The following is a 22464-nucleotide window of genomic DNA, read 5'->3' as shown; positions in this document are numbered from 1 at the left end:
GTAAAAAAAAAATGAATACCGGACATGCTTAGGCCAGTGTAACGTATTAGACGATGACCCCGTTGAAAATTGACTCCATATGGTTCCATTTTCAACAGATGACTGATCACTTTTCAACGTTGAATATTGACCAAACCCGTTATTTAATGATCCATCCACGCGTGAAAATTTGACCCTCGTTGAAAACTGATCAACTATAGTCAAATCATAATTCAACGTTGAAAACTGCTCCCAATAATCTTCCGCAATTTACCGTACAGATGAAAGTTAACATTTATGTATTTTTCAGGACTGCAAGTAATAAATGTTAAAATTTAGTTATAGATTCGAGCGCGCCACAAGCTAATCAATACGTCTTATTATTTGGCAATTCATCTGCCATAACTCTGTAGATATGGGTCAGATATAGAAGTTAAAACCCAGCTACACATCTTTAGATGCTTATTAATATCTATATGTAAAATGGTGACTGAAATTTTACAGCTGTAAAAGACCTGTATTATTGTTCAAAATAACAGTCATTATTATTTCAAATTTACACCAGTACAATTTATATTATAAAAACATCGATTTTACAGCTGTAGATTTCAATTTACAGCTGTAAAACGACTGTAAAACAGTTCGAAATATGCAAATGAGCTACAGCTGTAAAAATGAAAAAGTTACAGCTGTAGAAATATTATAGGTGTTTTAGAGGGCATTATTTTAAAGGATGAAAGTAGAGGTGCAAAAAGTTTTAGGATGAATTGCAATTTTATAGACAGGGTAGCAATTACTACAAAAACGGCAAAATAAATGATCTAGTAAGTAAGGAACAATATGTAGTATGTTTACAGTATAGCAGTTGCAAAATTCAAGAGCAGGATACAAAGTAGAACATACGTAGATCTTGTTTATAAAACTGTCTTTGTCATGAAAACATATGTCAATTTTGTAATTATTTCTTTTAAACTTACTGGCTTCCAATATAGTGTACATAGTTAATGTATGTACTTATACATATCCTTTTACAACTATAATAGATAATTAAACCTTTGAACCTATTCTTTACCGCTTTAAATTCCAAAATTTTAGAAGATGTGATGTCTGTGTGAATTTCAGTTATATCCCGCCAAAATGCATTAAAGATGGCTGACAATACTCATGTTTCCATTCAAAAATGTTACAGCTGTACTTTTGAGACCACCATTTTACAGCTGTAACTTTCAACAATAATATTTTTACAGCTGTAAAATGAGATCTTCATATTTTACACCTGTAAATTTCAACTGTATTTCTGATCATTTCTACATACAGGTTTTTACAGCTGTAATTTCAAAAATCAGGTCCTTTACAGACGGTGTTATAACATCTGCAGATTCCCGAGGGTTTGGTTGGTGCCCGAACCCGGTGGATGAGGGTACCAACGTACACCGAGGGATTCTGAAAATGTTATAAACACGTAATGAACATGAGCTACCTCTATTCAAGCATAAAACGCATAAAACTAATAAATACATACATTGTTCCCCAACAACATAAATTTTCCTCAAAATGCGTGAGAATCTCTGAGTTTTTTTTCACGTTTACGTCATTTCCATTTGAATTATCCGTATTGGGACCCTTGTACGTTTACGCTTTGTCAGGAACGCGCATATATAAATGGGGTGTTTTAACAGCACGTGAGCACGAGAATCCCTGTTAACACATGTTTTCTCTCCTGTTAAAACAACCCGAAAAGTGACCGCGCATTTCACGACGTTGAAAACTTAACTGAGATTGTTAAATACGAACACAAATACTTTTCTGTCTGATTATAATCAGATATACACAAGGAATACAATTATGTATAAATTTTCTTTATAAAAGAACGTCATATCCGATTGCGCACCGTTAACTGTTACAATCCAATTATTGTAATCAGTGAATTATATCTAAATTTGAGGCCCTTAAACTCTTCCGTTACTAGTGTCGTATGAAGATACATTTTATGAATTTAAAACAACCAGTAAAAAGTAAATAGAACTCAAAGCTATACGCATGCAGTCGTACATTTTATTAGTTCGACTATTCGAAATTCTACTCGCCCTGGCGTCGGAGTCGCCATCTGCGTCTCAACTTGGTTAAGATTTTGTGTGCAAGTTACTATCAAAACCATATATCAGCAACCACTTGATTTATTGGATTGAAACATCACGGATGATCACCGCCTTCCATGTGATCAATCCTATTAGGATAATCAAGTTAGACAACTCTTCCTTGAATATAATTAGATTATGTCTCATGTTCGACTTAAAAACATTCTGGTTGAGGTTTTGCATGCAAGTACCATCAAAGCCATATCTCAGTAACTGCTCTATGTATTGGTTTGAAACATAAAAACAGGTATTTCCAGTGATCAAACATATTAAAATAATAAAGTAGGACAACTCAAGCTTGAGCTTGAATATGATACAAATTAAGAACCTTGTTTTATTATAATAGTTAATTCCATTATGTCAAAGATTCGAATAGTCGACAGCTTTTGTTTTAAAACAAAGTCACAAAATAGTAGTGCGAAACAAGTACTTTTTTTCGCGCCAACTGTTTCTTGCCTCTCTTAAAAGCAAGATGTTTAAATTACAGAAATGCTAAAAACTGTGTTTATACCATGGAATCTTTCAATTACACTATTTACATGTATCAAAACAAAAGCATTTGAAGAAAGCATTACTCTGCTTACTTCATACACTATGAGAACCAGTCTTGCAATTGTACACTGGAATGAGAATAGTGCTAACAAAAAGTTATCTAGCAAACACTGCTACCGAAATAAATTATTAAAAGGCCAGTAAGCCACTTAATGAATGACCTGGCATGCGCAGACCTTTTAGAGGTATGTAAATAGCTATTTTAATCGCATGTAAACTGCCTTTTATTAAACAGTTTTTGTAAAAATACAGACAGGCCTCAAATTCATTTTGGCAGTTTCTAACAGTTCTTGTACAGTTATAAGTACACTTGACATAAAGCAAGGAAAGTGTATTTAACAATCACTGTGTTTTAAGAATAGGGCTTCCCTTTCCCTTTAAAGGTCGTGGATTTGAGTCACAGTATATAAGTCTTTATTTTATCCTGACCCTCCATTTTGCTTGTAGACCAAATAGCTAATGTGAACTTAAAGCGTTTTCACTTTGGCGCTCGTTTTGGTTAAAAGAACTTCGCTTTCTACGCGGCATCAGTGTTTCTGTTCGAACTTGACTTAGCTCAGCCAATGAAACACAACATCAAAGCCGCCGGTGTATTTTCAAACGCACCCATTTTTTACACGCCAAAAATATGTTGGTGTTTACAAACACTGATCAAGCGTTTTACCATTAGTCACGTGTCCCCCATAAGCTCCTCGAGTATAAGTTTACTATTTCTGCCAGTTACACATATTTCTATGGCAAACCGTCTAAAATAGATACCTATTACACAAGAGAGCTATGACTTTAACATGGAAGCGTCCTAGTGCCAGTGGATGTATAGTTAATGAAAGTCACATCAACATTTACAATTTGTACACACCATATAAAACCATTAAAACATGTTGACATTCTAAACAGACTTATAAATGACTAAAAGCCATATCTGTACTTTCTATAAACGCATTTAAAAAAGGTAGATTATACACATTCGTAAAATTACATACAATAAATATTTACAAGAATATTTGGTGCATTTACTTTGATATTATACAAAAACTAAAACTGATCAAAGGTTAGAAAAATGATGATATTGTAATATTTTTATCTCATAATTAGAAGTTATAAGTCCTACGCTCTCGTATTTATGACCTAGTATTATAAGCACCAAATTATGAGATAACAATATTTCAATCTTGGCACTAGAACGCTTCCATATTTTAACATAAAGATATATCAATAATTCATTAAAAATCACTCTTTAATTGAATTTTCGGCCACCTGGCCTTTATCAAAACATGAAAAGTCATTGATACAGCTATGTAACATCCATTTTATAATACTTGTTTTGTCTCAATGACGTGACGTCATTTCCTGTAAGCACGACGTCAAACGACGTAATGTCACTTCCCGTATTATTTCACATGTGTCTGTCACTCAATTTATGTGTTATATTTAACATTGCAACCATGTGGAAATTTCGTTGCAAGCTTCTTCATCCATTTCTCCTCTATTATCTGTCTGTAAAGGCGACCTTCATGGTATAACGTTTGCAGTACTACCACCTGCAAGTCCATTTCAGTATGACCTATAAAATGACGATTAACAGGCTTGTCAACCTGCTGTCTGATATCACGCAAGTGTTCACTTATTCTTTCTTTCAGACTCCTCTCAGTTTCCCCAACATATATTGTTTTATTGCGTGGTTTGCATAGTAATCCATACACTAGATTGGTATCACTACAACTGGTATGTGTTACTGTCTGGTATGTGTGTCTCTTTGTGGTGTCAGCTACCTCCCCTTTAAATATCAGTAGGCAAATGTGACAGGAACATATATCAGGAGAAGATCTAAAAGCTCTGTTAGTTTTGCCATGTAATGGATGTTACATAGCTGTATCAATGACTTTTCATGTTTTGATAAAGGCCAGGTGGCCGAAAATTCAATAAAAGAGTGATTTTTAATGAATTATTATATCTACTTCCCTATGGAAGATCTTTGAATGAATATATAAAGATATATCTTTATAAACGTAAAGAGATATCACTATAATAAAGATCTCTTATAAATATCTCGATATTCCTGTATGGAAGTCTCCATGTGTCTGTCTAAGTCCAACCCCACACCACCCACATGTCGAAAATCATGGTGGTAAACTTTCGTTTTAACAGGCTCCTGTCCAACATATAGATAATCTCGCATACAAATTTAACTAACCGTATAGAAATGACCCCATGACTGATCAAAATTTAAAAACTGATCAGTTTTCAACGACCTTTCGGTCGAAATTTCATGTTGAAATGAGGCGGGGTTAGTTCTCAACGTTGAAAACTGACCCATGGGGTCAATTTTCAACGGGGTCAATATTTAATGTCACACCACCATACTAAAATATATATAAACCTAAAGACAGATGAGCCACAAGAAGCATAGCCGGAAGATGAAGGTTAAATTAGGGGGTTAGGGAGACTTGCTGCCTCGGAAAAATATATTTAAAAAATGATAAGTTCCCAATCGTGTTTTATTTTAGAATAAACAGTGTTTTTTAGTTCTTATGCGTGGGAATGTATGACGACGGCCGTAGGCACACTTGGAAACTTGTTATTTCTATTCTAATACCACATACAAGTATCAACAGTGTTAGAAAACAATGGTAACTACTTTTTACGACCGTGCTACGAACCTGGATCGGATGACATCACTGCACACGCATTGGTTATCGCAAAATGTTCTTCTGTGTGTGTATATAATTATGTTATTTGCTGGTCGTGTTAGAATATGAAATATAATCTCCCCCTTTATAGATTATTAATTTAGTATGCAAATACAATGCCCTAACACACCTGTATGACTTGTAATATGTAAATTCTTAAAAGAATGTTTGATAAAGTTCACCTATATAGCTACTTCAATGATTTTAAGTACAGCAAAAACTGTCTGGACTTAATGCAAAGTACAAGCAGTCTGATGGAAAGAGAAAGTGAGAAGAAACAAAGTATCTTGTAAAACTTATCTTTAGACAGCGAATCTATTGTTTGGTCCCTTCTGGACTTAAGCTTAATATGATACTCCTGAAACAAGATCTGCGTGCATAGCGAGCAGAAAATTTCTGTTTAAATGCTCTGAGAAATGAATTCTAGGCTGTCAAAAATGCATGCTTGCCCCTTTTTAGGTTGGTGCACCCCTGAATCAGATATTGTATACACAGTATTATATACAGTTATTTGTCACAAATTTGACGTCGCGGGAGTTTAATAAAGCGACAATACACTAATGTAATAAAGCTATGACGTTGACCTCGTTCATAGTATAGGAAACGTTGGTCAAATTGACTTGTTTATATAGTAAAAAGATTTCAAAGTTTCAACAGGAAAGTCTGAACAATTGATAAAAAAGATATTACATTTGTGACTTTCAGCGAGTTAAATAATTCAATGTGGAAAGTCACAAATGTAATATGCTTTTTATCACATGTAAAACATAAAAAATATCTTTTTTTTTTCTCTTACTATTATAAACAAGTCAATTTTACCAACGTGTCCTCTACTACAAATGACATCGACGTTTATTACACTTAGTCTAGTGTATTTTCGTTTTTACCTAATGGAATTTTACACGCCCGCAACGTCAAACATGTGATAAATATCAGTATAGCATAATGCAGTCTGATCTAGAACCAGTTCTGTTTTAATGCTTGATTTGGCAACCAGAAATTTTTTTTCAAAACATTGAAGACAGATAGGAAACTTTTTTCAGGCGCATTATTACTTGATTAGATATACAGATGATCTTTTTAGAAACCAGTCATCTTTTGAAATTTGGCCACTCTCCTTCAAAGCATAGGTAGTAAACCCAGTGTCTGTTGAACGACCTACCAATCTTCTAATAGACCGGCCGAACAACAATGAGCAAAACAGTATTTTCCTATTGTTAAAAGGAGGGCGGGGACATAAAATCTGGCATCTAGTGCTTATATGGTGTTCTAGGGATTGATCAAGGGACCTTGCTTTCTAACCCGGATGACTGTTTCAAAACTGTCCTTGATTTTCACCAGGACAAACATTCTGACCAGGATTTACATTTCTCATGTGATCTTTCTATTTCAAAAATGAAATGATAGATTCCCCGGAAGCCTAGCGCACAGAGCAAACGCAGGCAGTGCCATTTATTGCAAAGTAACCCTGCCCTGCCACGAGTAGAAACTGTAATGGAAGATATTGCAGATAGGTTGATTAAACAAGAGGGTCATGATGGCCCTATATTGCTCACCTGTTAAACCTGGCCTCGGCGCCATCAAGGTTAACATTCTGACCATTTATGATAGCATCATAAATGTGGCTACTACAGTGTTAACAAGCTTTTCCTTTGATTTGAGTGTGTGACCTAGGTTTTGACCCCACATGACCAAGTTTCTAACTCGTTCTAGGAATCATCAAGATATAAACATTCTGACAACGTTTCATGAAGACGGGTTCATTATTGTGCCTCCAGAGTGTTAACACGCGTTTCATTTGACTTTACCGAGTGACCTAGTTTTTGACCCCATATGGCCCAGTTTCAAACTTTGCCTAGGAATTATCAAGATGAAAATTCTGTGTAAGTTTCAAGAAGATAAGATCATAAGTGTGGCCTATAGGATTTTAATAAGCTGTTCCTTTGATTAGACCTGGTGATCTGATTTTTGACCCCACATGACCCAGTTTCGAACTTGGCCTAACGATCATCTGAAAGGGCCTCATCAAGGACAGTAACCTTAGAACCCATAATGGAATCTAGCCGCTTTTCGAAAGGAATCGAGATCTTATTGTGACATGTTTTGTGTTAGTGTGGTTAAAATCAAATACAGAATGTCACTTCTGTCGTGTTCTGAACTTATAACTGGATCTGACGGATTAATCATGAAACCAGCATCAAGATATTTTGCATGTTTGTATCAAATCGAACAATAAATAAAGTCTTTATATGACTGCATAAACCAAAATAGTAAATTGTGGCCCTTTCAGGGATCAAAATTCTGGGACCCAATGATGAGATCTCATCCTATCTGGCCAGTTTTCGAAAAGTAGCGAGATATTATGCCAATACAACGTTGAATAAAGTTGATTGAACAATATGGTCTCTATCGTGTTTACAAGCTAAAATAGCAAATTTTGGCCCTTTAAAGGGCCATAACTGTGGGACGCATAATGGGATCTGGTCAGTTTTTAAAAGGAATCGAGGTATTGTAACCAACCAGCCATATGAAGTATAATTCGATATAATCTAAAAAACAGTAGGAGTTTTGGAATAAAGGATAAAAACACAGTTTGCCTAATTGTCATTTTCATTATATATCTTTCATAGATTTTCGCATTGCTATTATCTTTCAACAAACATATTGCAAAATACATATTACAATATAATAGATACTTGTCAGTTATCGTCTTTTATACAAGTCTTTAGCAAAACTAATAAACAGCAATAAGAATCGTAAAAAAAGATACATCATGAAATGGACTACATGATTGCAATGATTTATTTCCCAGGCCTAGATGAGACAAGTCCAGTGTGCGTGCGTGAATGCGTGTGTGTGCGTGCGTGAGTGCGTGTATTCTAAGTCATATCTGTAAGTTATTTTTGAACAAAAGGCCTGAGAAATCGACCAACATTCTAATCTAAATACAGACAATGAAACATTCTTTAAGTAACCAGAGATGCATTTATGTGGAATATAAAGATCAATACACATCTTTAGAGTAATATGGCCGTACAAATAAAAAACAACGATTCCTCTAGCATATTGCTTGCTTTATACGTGTTTCATTTTGATGAAATTTTGAAGGCATTTTAAAAGTACTTTCTTATTTTCAAAATGTGGTATAGTAATTTGTAAGCTTCTGCAAAACTGTTTTGTTTTGTATACTTTATGAAGTGCTAGCTCTTGTGTTAAAAATACTTGCTTAATTATTAAGTATATTTTGTTTAATACTTCAACTGGAAAACAATTTAAAGTTTTAATTTTTGAATTTTTCCTGATACATTTTCAAATTTTGTTTTAAATTTTCATGAAATTAGGAAAACAATATTTGTAATTATATGTTAACATCTCCAGCCACATAAATGAACATTTTAAAAACTCATTGTTTAATGAAAAAGATGTTCTTTATGATCTGCTTGAAACATGTAATCATAATCTAATGAGTACTCAGCATTTACACGAGGAAATGGCAGACAAATCTCAGAAATATCAAAACTCAAGAGAATAAGTAAAATAAGTTGTTTTTATTCAAATGTCTCATCTAACTGAGAATATTATATAAAGCATGGACATACAGCAGGTATATTTACCAAATAATTTGACTGTCATCGTTAAAACTGCTGATAAGGGCCTTTTATCATAAATTTCGTTTTCAAGATCTATTTGGTTCTTGAGCTGTTTGACTGATGCTATTCTGATTAAGTTCCAATATTTAGTGTTCTGAACCACATGCACCAGATCAGAAATAAATGCCTCTGTACATGTTATACCTACCACTAGGTATTCTATAAGAACCTTTGTCATGAACGGGTAAGTGCACTAACCCAATTCAATCGTACATTTCTCGCCAAGAACGCGCAGTTCGGTGCATGGGTACCTAGTATATTGAACAAGCGGTAATTTATCTTCCATCGTGCACCAGTCACATTGTCTCAATATTCCATATTGCAGAGGGGCTCCACATATTTCATGCTTTAGTCAATGTTAACTTCCGGTCTAGAGGTCACGGTGGTGTGCAAATGTTAAGCGAAATGAAAACAAACAAAAACAGAATGCAATATATTAGCAGTTTTACGATAAGGCTCGAAATGATGAATGAAATTCATCTTGTATATGATTTTGAATTTGAAATCATACATTGGTATACATCTGTTCTGCTTATTTAATTCATTTTGCACATCTATGCTGCATTTAAACATTTTAGTAGTAGTATAGTAAAATGAAGACTGACATACATTTTCACATCAGCCAATCACAACGGTTTTGTAATCTAGACCGGAACTTCACCAGGGAGTTCAAGCATTTTTTTTTTGTACCGTTGAAGAAAATGTGACCGGTACACAATGGAAGATAAATTACCACTTGTTTAATGTCATAAGTACACATTTACCGAACTGTGTGTTTTAGGTATGAAATACGCGATTGAAATGGGTTAGTATATTTTCCCATTCATGACCATGGTTCTTATAGAATACTAGGGGTAGGGTATAACATGTACAGAGGCATTTTCTTTCTGGTCTGGTGCCAATGTTCTGAACAAAAGATGGAAAAAATAAGCATACCTATGGTAATGTTATAAATATGATTTTCATGTTTAATATTTCTTTAGATTAGAGACATCAAAGGAATAAAAGCAAATTATGTACTTTTTTCTTCAACTTTAAAAATTTCGGAAGACTGGCGGCTATTTTCTTAGCGCCAATTTGCCTACTTTCCTTTTAAACGTAGACCGTTTGTTCACAAGATTTTCTTTTCTTCTCTAATCATAGTGCAATACTTTCTCTGTTATCTTCCAGCTTGTTTACTGTTGAAAAGATCTTGATAATTTTTCTATAAATCATAAAAGACAAACGATTTTGACATAATATTTTCCATTATAAAATTCATTCATGATTCCTGATATCAAAACGTTTCAAAATTTAAGGATATCTAGTTTGCAAAAAAGCAATAATTCCATGTTTTTTATTTCTAAAATTTAAAAAAAATTGTTTTGTAAGAAGTTGTGATTTTGCTCAGCTTTTATCTAGAGAAAAATACAATATCGTAATTAAAAATGTGTTGGAAGCTTCAATCTTTAGAATGATGTGTATCTTATATCCAGATGTTGCATAATAAAAAGGACATTTGAAAAACCTTGTTATGGAAAAGATAAATCAAACAGTAGTTTTGTCTTATCTTATATGGTTAACAGTATTCCCTATATCAATGTACGTTAACTATTTATATCTAATGCATTATATAGTAATACATTGTTTTGTGTATAAAATATATAAGTTTTTAAAAGGAACTTTTGTTAATCTACAGGTAATCACACGGCATTTTATCATGTATTCTAAGTTTTCAAATTTTATTTCATGTACAAGTAAGATTGTAAAAGCCCTCCATGAATACGCACATTTCATAGTCAAATCGTGTGCATGCGCGCGTGTGTGTGTTCGAGCTTAGCGTCTTTTTTTCATGGAATATCACGCCGTAGACACGCGACATGATACTCCACCCAGTCACATTATACTGAAATGATATAGAAATTATGATTAAACATTTAGATGCAACTACTCATAAATGTAAAACAAAAGTCACTAAATATACTTAAAAAATTTAACACATGTCACGTACATCTGTCAATGATGCTATTAAGATAACATTGTACTACATTTACAATATGTTATAATACAAAATATGGATTAAAATGTGCATAATTATATACAAAAAGTATATTTGTTTATTGCTTATAAAATCTATAAGTATATAAACGTATCTTATTCCAATTTTGATAACATTTCATTTTGAAATTAGTGGAAAAATATGAGATAAAAATGTAAGAAATTATCATATTTTAAGGGGAGTAAATCTGGAGAGAGTAAAGAAAATAAACCACCAAATTTCTTAACTGATTCCATACGACCCATGAGCTATATAAATTGACCAAAACTATTATGGCTGCTACTAAGCATTACACCATCCGTACATATTTTGCCAGCTAAGCTTTTCTTCTTCCAAATTGCCTTTATGGGCTTCCGTATTACAATACATAAAGTTTTATTATTTTAAAATGCTGAAACCAATCTTGCTACTGAAAATATCGCTATAATAACAGAAGACCAAAGATCAAAGTGGTTATATACCATGACATAATTAACATTTTAACTCATTTACTGAACTTCTAATACTCTCTAGGTATTTAAGCACTAACCTTCACAAAAATAAGAGTTATTACACTTTTACACTAGTAGTTTGTTACGATTTTACAATTTAAAAGTAATCCACTAGTGCAAAGGTAAAATAACTGACTTAACGACATCATTCCTTCTATTACAATTACCGAGCAAACTGAGCTTTTATTTATAAATTATAATGGTGTATTTTAATGGAAGTAAATGAGTAATTAAAGAGCCGATCGATACCAGAAGACGATATTTTTGTCGTCCTGAATTGATAACGTACTGAAAATTATGACTGTGCATTTCCACAGTTCACCAAAATGTTTTAATTAAGCCGTTAATTAAATCAGCACTCTTTGAATGCAGTCGTTATGAGTTAAGATACATTCTTAATACATTTGATACGATTTTAGCTACATTTTAATGCTTATCTCTATAAAATTGGAACATTTAAACAATCGATTATGTCAACAATCGATGCATATCAAGAAATCATGCATTATAACACACATATACACAGGGACATAATAGTAGTCAACAGATAATAAATTCAAGTGTATTAACAGATTAAAATGTGAGCCATTATGTCAAGAAAAATCATCTTTGTGTTGTTGTCTTCGTCCAATTAATCAAATGACAACAAAAGTATTGTTATTTAGTTTATACCGGCTAGGGATCAAACAACAGATCCTCTGTACACAAAGCGCTCAAACACGTGCCAAATGAGGCGACTGCGTACATTTATAATCTAAATGGGGTTTTAAGTGTTACAAACTAGAAGAAAGATGACTTCTTTTAACATAACTGCTCACAATATTATAACTAACGTAAAGTTTAAGTTCAACACTGCAACAAACAAATTTAAAAATACAAAATGTATGCACTGAATTCAAGGACATCATATACATTCAGGGAAAAGACGCATACTCGTGTTAAAAATCGCGCAGTTAGTTTAAGAAAGAAAACTATGTGGGTTATTGACCTAAAAACGCTCACCTGTGTAAAAGTCTTCAATGTGTTTCTGTATAACACAATAGTACAAGTACAGGGTAACAAGTCACACTCAGGGGTGTGGCCATTTTTGAACCTTGAGCAATAACATTAATAATTGAAGCAGAGAGTCAAATTATTTTATCACATGCCAGATATCAAGGCTTTAGCTTTATGGCTTCAGAGAAGAAGATTTTATATAAGTCTATAATCTATATATTACCGTAGAAGTGAGCATCCGAATATATCACAGTAAGGGGTGTGGCATTTTTGAACCTAGGGCAGTACTCTGAACAATTATGTTACAGAGCCAAACCCAATTACAAAATGCCACATATCAAGGATCTAGGCGTTATAGCTTCAGCGACTATTTTCTAATATTCTCTTATATATTAACCTGTAGTATAAACATTTCACACCAGGTAGCTTAGCCATTTTTCAACATAGGGTACAACTATAATAGAGAGTCAAACACTGATATCGTATGCCAAATATCAATGCTCATTCAGAGAGTATATTCAAAGCGTCTTTTATATATGACAATATTATACACATATCGGCCATTTTTGAACCTAGGGCAATAATTTGAACAATTACGGTAGCCAACAGTCAAACCCTGCTATCACATGCCAAGTGTCAAACCTCTAGCTATTATGTTTCAAAGTTTCTTATATCTAAGCCTATAGTAAGTACATGTCACACACAGGTGTCTGGCCGTTTTTGACCCAAAGGCGATATTTGAACAAATATGGTAGTGAGTGAAACCGTTATATCTAACGGCAAACATCAAAGCCCTAGCTATTATGCCTTCAGACAAGAAGATTTCAAATTTTTCCTATGTATTATATATTGTATATACATCGCACACTCAGGGGCGTCACCATTTCTGACCCTAAGGCAATAATTAGAACATTTACGGTATAGAGTCGAACCACGGTATAACAACCCGAATATCAAGGCTATAGCTATTATCGCTTAAAAGAAGAAATTTGATAAATTTTGATAGCTGAAACTTATTTTAACCATAGTGACACACATGCTCAAAGAACTGGAACCATTTGAACACATTTGAAATAGGACCACCCAGATATCATTTGTGTAAAGTATCTTCAAAGTCCTCTCCGAGGTTTTTAAATAGATGTCGTTAAAAGAAATTTGAAAATATGACGACGGACAAACGAACGGACGGACGGACGGACGAATGGAAGCTCGCACGTACGCAAGCACGACGGACAACGAAAACAGCGTGATCACAATTCCTCAATCCATTTAGTCATGCTTAAAACAAATATATCACAAAAAATACCGTACATGTATTGAATCTAAATAATGTATGGAAGACATGTATGCCGGGCTAATTGCCAAACGTTAAACACTTAGTGAAAAATGCCAAATTCGTTATACATAATGCTCAAAACCAGTAATATATGCCATAAACAAAAGTTTGAATGCCAAATGCTAGATGTCAGATATTAAATGGTAATTGTCAAACTATGAATAAGCTTGCTGTCATGTTTTAACTTTATCAGTAAGGAATTTATATCTCTTAACAGTTAGATTCATATTTAAAAACGGTTGAACATCATAAAATTATAGAAAGAAAGTGTTTTATCTAAAAATTGAACAACATACAAAACCTGTATATCTTCTTCAAAACGATTGTCAATTTACTGATATATGATCTGAATTCTGGAAAAATTCTTAAAGGGGCCACACTTCTAGACAGTTTGTTTTGTTTTGTTCGGTTTAACGTCGCATCAACACAATCATAGGTCATATGGCAACTTTCCGGCTTTGACGGTGGAGAAAGACTACAGGTGCCCCTCCGTGCATTATTTCATCGTGACAAACATCTAGGTAGAACCACCTACCTTACCTAAGCCAGCTGGATGGCTTCCTCACGTGAAGAATTCAACGCCCAGAGTGAGGCTCGAACCAACATCGGTGAGGGGCAAGTGGTTAGAACTCAGAGAACTTAACCACTCAGCCACAGAGGCCCCTACTTCTAGAAAGTTCAGCGCTTTTCAAAACTCTCCGTTCTAGACACCGTTACACATCTTCTTTTTGATGGCAATAATGGCACATGCAGAAATTCCACATCACTTTGTTCAAAATCCAATTCTGAAAACTGTTTATATTCATTTCTTTATAAGTGACATTCTTAATGGTGGGGGCGGGGGGGGGGGGGGGGGGGGGGGACATATTTTTATATAGTGTTTTAATTATCAAGCAGTACGGGACAGTTTGATCAAACACGTAATGGATAAATACAGTGTTGGTATATTGTTCATTTACCAACTGATGCGAGACGTTCATTTTACGAGTAACATTCTCGTTATATGGAATAGAAATATAATAATAAGTCATTATCATATAGTGTTAATTTCTTTACAAATGTTGTTTCATTGAAATTTAGTTGCAGATGGCAATGTATCAAAATTGCATATAGCGGACTCCTGGAAAAAATGATTAAGCCAATGAAAAAATTACTTATTCTTCAGTTTTAAGGCAAATGCATAAAAGTTTACACGTACTATATTATCGTATGAAACACTTTGAGCTATCCAGAAGTTTGGCCTTTTCTGAAGTATTTATCTGGATTCTAAGACACATGCCAATAAAATGACAATTCTTTAGGATCATGGTAAAAATGTTTTATTTGCGATTCAATTTTCACAAAAACACATATTTTCCGTCTGTGGTTTGTTGATAATCTGCTAAACTTGAAACAAATGACTAGCTGTCATTTTTTGAAAGCATACAATGATCTACTAATTTGCTTTGAATCAGTATTATGTTCTACCAGTCATGCGAATATTTAGTTAAAAGTTTCAAAAAGTGAAAAAAGCTATGTTTACACAGCGCACCAGGTTTCTATGGTAAAGCAATAAACAGGAAACAAAACGGCAATACATACGTGTGCACTTGATAAATATTCAAACACAACACTCGATATGTTACAAATACAATGTACGTGCTATAACAATTCCAATATAAAGTAAAAATGTGTTCATATACAAACTTGTAATACAAAATTGTAATAATGTTAGATATCAATACCTTCAGCTCTTTTTTTCTTCATAATTTATCTTGGTCGGAACAGTTATGCGTTTCTGACCTGGAACAAGGTCTTTAACCTTATAATAGGATGAATTCATTTTGTTGAAATTCCTGTATGTTATTAAAAGGATATTATACCTAGTAGGTTTGTGTTTTCAAAACTCTACATGCAATAATTAGAAAAAAAGTCAAAATAGCCAGTTTTACGTTAGAAGATGGCCAAGACTTTACAAATCATCTAATGTCACACATATATTTTGCTAATACATGTATCTTAAATGCTTCTTCAAGTACATTTCTCAAATGGCATACGTTTAAACAATTATATCGCTTAAGCCATACAGAAATTTCAGCAGAATTAGGCATCATGTCATTTTATTTATTTTACGACTACAACGTATAATTAAAACGTCGACAAACATACTAGTTGTAAACAATACTGTAAATCTAAAATCTAAGTAACTTAAGTATCATTATGTCATTAAACTCTTGCCAGTCCAGTAGGACTATGAAATGGTTACTTATATTTGGTTACCGCAATAAAAACAATACATTTTACATCTCAAGAAACGGGGAGGATGTTTATTTATCTACACCTGTGCCCGCTCTGGAACGTGACCCAAAGCGGCGGTTTTATTACATTAAAATATACATATGCAAACGTAAGTTCGAAATATAAGTTTTCACTACACATATCTAAAATGATTATCTGCGCCTTATAAACAAATTCTAGATACAGGCAATTATTTATATTAACAAAAGAAGAAATAGTCAGTTATATGACAAACCTGTCTTAAATTACCTATGCACTATCTCATTTAACGTGCTGTTACTACTTACACATTAAATGAAGACAGGTGGAATGCATGATATTCTATGCGTATTCAGTTTCGGTTTCATCCACTTCTGCATATTTATGAACTACTCCGTAAAGCGATTCCTTCCTTTCAGGAGCAGAAAGTTGGTCGTAACCATCTTCATCGTTTTTTCTAAAAGAGACTGTGTACCCAGTGTTGTCCTCCTGAACTTCATGTTCTGACGTAAATTGATAAATAAAAAATGTAAGGTTTTCAGATTTAGCTTTGTACATAGCAGCAGCTATCCAATACTCTTTTAACGATGCATCCCACATTTTCTCTTTTTGTAAAATATTTCTGAACCTGCTGAAAAAATTCTTGTTATTGCTACAAACTGTTTCAAACAGTAGTTCAGTGTCAATGCATCTGGGCCCTTTCAAAAGTCGATGGAAGGTATTGACATCGGACCTCTCACAACATAAAGCAATTGTAGATTTATAATACGGATCGTCGGAGGTTTTCATTGAAATTGGAAGACGATCTAATGTTTTTTCGAAACAAATATCCCTTCTGTACTTTAATCCATAGTAAAGACAGTATGAAGTCGGTTCAATGCAACACGTATCTAGAATGGTACTGTATATTTCTGAAGTACAATCGTTTTCTATATCTTTACCCTTAGGATCCTTATACATTGCTTCTTCCAATGCAATTTGGATGATTCGTGTATTCAGTTGATCTTTGTCTTGTTTTGTTAATGTAACTGCACTTCGGACAGTTTTTATCAAATCATCTGTCAAAACACTCAATAGAAATTTGAGACTACGGTCTGTGTTCATGCTTTCTAAAAGTTTTATAATTGCGCTAACACATGTCCCACTTAGCGTGGCCCTTGAAGTAAATATTTGCTTTAGAACATTCGTTATTACCGTGATTGCATCAAATGCATATCCACTAAACCAAATATCCGGTTTACATTGATCTCCACATTTAAGCGCTTGAAAAATTCGTCTTTCTTGTGCAGTGCTAATATAGCCTTCAACAAGACTGAATATATGTGAATCATCTTTTGCTCTTTCATTGATAGTTTTCAAATTTTCATCAGTGAAACACCAATGGCAGTTATTGAAATGATACCAAAATATTCGTCTAACTGTTTCAAATGACATCTCCTGTTCAAAATAATATTCGACTACCTTAAGTAGGTCACCAGTATTTAGTTTGAAACCCTTTCTCAATAACATTAAACCAACCTGAAAATTTGTCCGAAGCAACAAAACAAATTTTCCATTCGACCAACGATAGGATGACTTCGGTAAATCATTCACAAGAAACTTGCACACATTTAATTTTTCATTTTGAACAGCATACAAAATGTCATCCAGCTCAGGTGTTATGCCATATGCGGAAATGATTGTGTAAAACCTAACGTCATCTCGTTTAAGAGCTTCTTTTAATGCCAATCTGGCATTTGTACTGTCGATATAGAGCAGATGTCTCTTTCGAAGTCTTTTCAGAGTTCTAGCATATATTTTTAAGGAACCGCATTTCGCTACTCTGATCAAACATTCCACTGTCGGTTTGAATCTCATTTTTAATAAAACAACATAAATTTCACATCGTTTGGCAGACAGTTGCAAAATTCTAGATGCATATGCATCACAGGGAAAACCGCTGTTTTGTGACTGCATAATTTGTATTAACTCAGAGATGACAATGCCATCGCTTACTTTTATGGCTCTTTCGAGAAGGTCTTCTGAGCATAAATTTGGATATTTCAAAAATGCCCGCACAATATCACTGTTTAAGGTTGTATAGTCAATTGCAATCGGTCCGGTTTTTGCTGTCAATGCCAGTATATATGATCGGAGTTCAGCGTGTCCCAAGCTACAAGCGTCTTCCAACAGATTGACTGTTGTTACTTCATTTTCTCGCAAGATACCAGATATATGTTCCCGGCTTTCTAACAATGCTAATTTTAAAACGATGTTCGCAGGACTCAATTTTGTTTTCTTTTTTAGATATGAAATACACTCTCTGACATTTCGTTGTTTGTTTTCCCTAACCGCAAACAATACATAAAAGGGTGAAAAGCTGAATTCAAATTCATTCATGAGGTCCCTGAAAATTTCTCTACGACAGAGTACTTTCATTAAGGTTCGTTCTATTACACTGTAAAATGGAGGCCAAGCATTTTGAAGTTTCAAATGATTGATGATGGTTCTGATCTGTGTTATATTTCCTCCACCTGACACGATTTCTAGAGCATTTGGTGGAAGATTAACGTGCTCACTTAAACATTTATATAGCGGTATCATATCAACTGAACCTAATAACGCCAGCTGCATTGTGCTTACTTTTAACAGATCCACAGATCCAACAACAGAAAATAGATTTTGAATAATTTCTTCGCCAGAATCTGAACGACATTCAACAGCATATAGAAAATGGTAAGCGCTGGGAAGCATTCCTTCCGAAATCAAGTAATTGTAAATTTTAATATAGTGAACAGATACCAAGACGGCTCTTTTCATTAAGGTATTCTTCGGATAAAATGCACCCATATTCTTCATTTTTTTAACGATCAGCTGAACACTGTCAAAGTCGCTGCTAAGCACTGCCATATACAGTATTTCAGGTGTTGGCACTACATTCTTTGTGAGAAGAAATTTGAACACCGCAGACGACGATACTAAAGACAGATTCAGTAGATCACTTACAAGTGTGCTTTTGTTTTTCCAAACATTGTTTTGTTCCATGTAATGGATAACCTCACTTACATTGTCAACATTACTACTTTTCACGTTTTGCTTGAGATATTCGTCTGTTTCTAATAGACCTTTCTTAACAAATGCTTCTTCTATTGCACGATTTTGTATCAATTCCTTCCATAGAGCAATTCGAGCGTATGCGTTTACTTTCTTTGTTTTATCAGCATACTTCAGATCCCACAGAATGGGATCAACAAGCCTGTTATTAGATTTCATAGAAAGGGTAATATTAGTAACATCAGGTAGCATGTCAACGCTGCATAATCTATCGAACACACTTAATGAAAATATAGTACTTAATACGTACCGAACATGACTGTCTCTTACAAGTGCATTTGATACTTGTAAATCAGAAATAATGTCCCTTACTAAATCCTCATACTTTGAGTCAGCTGCAATTACTAAACACTCCGTGTCTGGTCTGCAGCCACTTAATTTGATTTCATGGTACATGTTAAGGTGTCCGTTTTTCAGTGCTCTATGTAATGCTCGTTTTTGATACATGTCTATTTGACCTGAATCAAGCTTTTTCTTTATTCTTCTGTACATATTGGGATTGCTACTACATGCTGCATCAACTAACATACTTCCATCGATTTTGACAAACTGCAGCAACCTCAGTGCATTTTCTTTGCCATTTCGACATGCAGCACGAAATGCTTGCAAATACATATGACAAATGTTGCAATTTTGTCCTCGTTGGAAAGGATGTGCACATTTTAAAATCTTCAATATTTTTTCTAAAAACCAACAAGACTCCTCCTCAGCTCGTGCTAGTATAAAACTAGAAAGAAAGTTATACCGACACGTTTCGGCGTCGTAATAATCACTTTCCATTCCTGAAAATAAGAACGACCTTAAACGCAATTTGTTTTGTTTAAGGCTTTCAATCAGTAAATTCAATACATTGCCATTTAAACATTGAAATGCTGCCATTTCTTGAATATGTTTTTCATCGATGACCTCTTTAATCAGTCTCTCAACAAGGTCTTTATGATATTCTTTCCTTACGTACAAAACATTTTGTCTATGCTCGTCTTTGATAGTGAGACATTGCATGAAAAATTGTAAACTGCTTTTAGATATAATCAATGGAAACAAGCCCATCTGAGCAAGATAAAACCCTGTAGAGAGATATATGCTGCTATGAGAAAATGTATAATGCCCGTTTGTCTTGCCCACGAACACACCGTCCATTACTTCAAAACTTCTCTGAATTTCTGTATAAATACAATTTATATCTATATTATGTTTCAAATTGGAAGTGAGTTCTTGAAATAATTCATCATTTTTATCGGAACGTGTAAGTGCGATAGGACATTCACCACCCATTATCCAGAGAAAAAGCAATGCAAACTGCTTGTTTTTCGTTAATCTAGATAACATCCTAGAATGAAGAATAAGATCTTGCTTGAAGAATGCTTCGCCTTTACGAAAATACTCTTCATCGGAGGCAAATAAAAAACACATATATGGGAAGCCTAGGCCAGTATTGAATTCTGAAATACAATTACTAAGTTGATCCGACGGTAGATACCTTTTCTTTTCAGTTAAAGTCGCTGAAAGAATATTAAATTTTTCATCAGCGCTTAACAATTTTGAGCTTAGTTGCACTTTGTTTTCAAACATAGGGTATTTTTCAAGTGAAGAACTACATTCTCTTAGTACTATCTCTCTTGTTGTTATTATTGCCGTAAACGCTTTGGCATTTAGTAGATTTTGCAGCTTTTCTAATACAGGCGCCCAAGTGTAAGTTTTACTTTTGTCTAACTCGTGACTGCCAAATATGTCATCAATAAATATAGTAGGAAACGTTTTAGGATCTATCTTATGAACATGTTCTGGACTATAAATTTGGATGCAAGTATATCTATCCTTCCGTCTCCTCAGTAATTCTAATGCAGTTGATGTTTTTCCTTCTCCAGTTTCACCGCTGACAATTACAATTCCCTTTGATTCTAACATACGTTCTGCTTCAAAAAATTGTTCCGTATGCACAATTGGTTTAAGTTCCTTTAGTACAGCCTCAGTTTGGTCTGAAAAGCATATGTAATTCATAAAAAGCGGACACAGACTTTAAAGTAAAATATCATGTTTTTGATGAGCATGTTTTGGAACGATGATAAATACAAATGTGCTTCATTTATGATAAAATCAATAAAACACTCTTGAAATAGGAACGTATAATTATTGTACCATCATACGAATGGCGGATCGTCTGGTTGTAATCTGGTTAAAGGATTCTTAAGTATCTGGAGACTAAGTCGAAGGATTGACAAGTAGTATTTATTCGAAACTTACGTCATGTCTTACACAATTTAACAAGAGGGCCAAGATGGCCCTAGGTCGCTCACCTGAGAAACCACCATAGCACACCATAACAGTGTAAACATGTTTGACCTAGTGATTTCATGGAAAAAAATACTCTGACCAATTATCATTAAAATTGGAGCAAAAATCTTGAGTACAAACAAGTATTTTCTTTGATTTGACCTAGTGACCTAGTTTTTGACCACAGATAACTCATATTCGAACTTGATCTAGATTTCATCAAGGCTATCATTATGATCAAATTTCATGAAGATCAATTGAAAAATAAAGTCTCTATCGCATACACGTTTTTCTTTGATTTAACTAAGTGACCTTCTTTCTGACCCTAAATGAGCAATATTCAAATTCAATTCGAACTTGATCTAGATTTCATCAAGGAAATCATTCTGACCAAATTTCAGGAAGATCAATTGAAAAATACAGCCTCTATCGCATACACAAGGGTTTTCTTTGATTTGACCTAGTGACCTAGTTTGTGACCCAAGATAATCCATATTTGAACTTGACCTAGATTTTATCAAGGCAATTATATTGATAAAATTTCATGAAGATCAATCGAAAAATACAGCCTCTATCGCATACACAAGGTTTTTATTTGATTTGACCTAGTGACCTAGTTTTTGACCTAAAATGACCCATAATCAAACTCAACCTAGATTTTATCAAGGCAATTATTCTGACCAAATTTCATGAAGATCAATTGAAAAGTACAGCCTCTATCACATACACAAGGTTTTTCTTTGATTTGACCTAGTGACCTACTTTTTGACCAAAGATGACCCATATTAAAACTTGACCTAGATTTTATCAAGGCAATCATTCTGAATTAATTTCAGGAAGATCAATTGAAAAATGTAGCCTCTAATTCATACACAATGTTTATCTTTGATTTGACCTTGTGATCAAGTTTTTGATCCCAGATGACCAATATTCGAACTTTGCCCAGGTTTCATCAAGGTTATCACTTTAAC

At 33.9% G+C, this 22464-nt stretch overlaps 1 protein-coding gene across 1 annotated transcript in view; it reads right to left on the bottom strand.

Moving 5' to 3' along the window:
* Nucleotides 1–7960: 7960 nt before the first annotated feature.
* LOC123550546 (uncharacterized) overlaps nucleotides 7961–22464 on the bottom strand; it is a 55959-nt gene continuing 41455 nt past the window's right edge. The window contains exon 4 of the mRNA XM_053545591.1: nucleotides 7961–21198. Within this exon, the coding sequence (XP_053401566.1) occupies nucleotides 16469–21198 (4730 nt within the window). The 3' untranslated portion in view covers nucleotides 7961–16468. The remainder of the gene's footprint in view (nucleotides 21199–22464) is intronic.

Source organism: Mercenaria mercenaria, chromosome 6, assembly GCF_021730395.1.
Source record: "Mercenaria mercenaria strain notata chromosome 6, MADL_Memer_1, whole genome shotgun sequence".
In the NCBI taxonomy this organism is placed as follows: Eukaryota; Metazoa; Mollusca; class Bivalvia; order Venerida; family Veneridae; genus Mercenaria; species Mercenaria mercenaria.
Note: the sequence above shows the minus strand (reverse complement) of the source record. Positions and strands in the feature narration are given on the sequence as shown.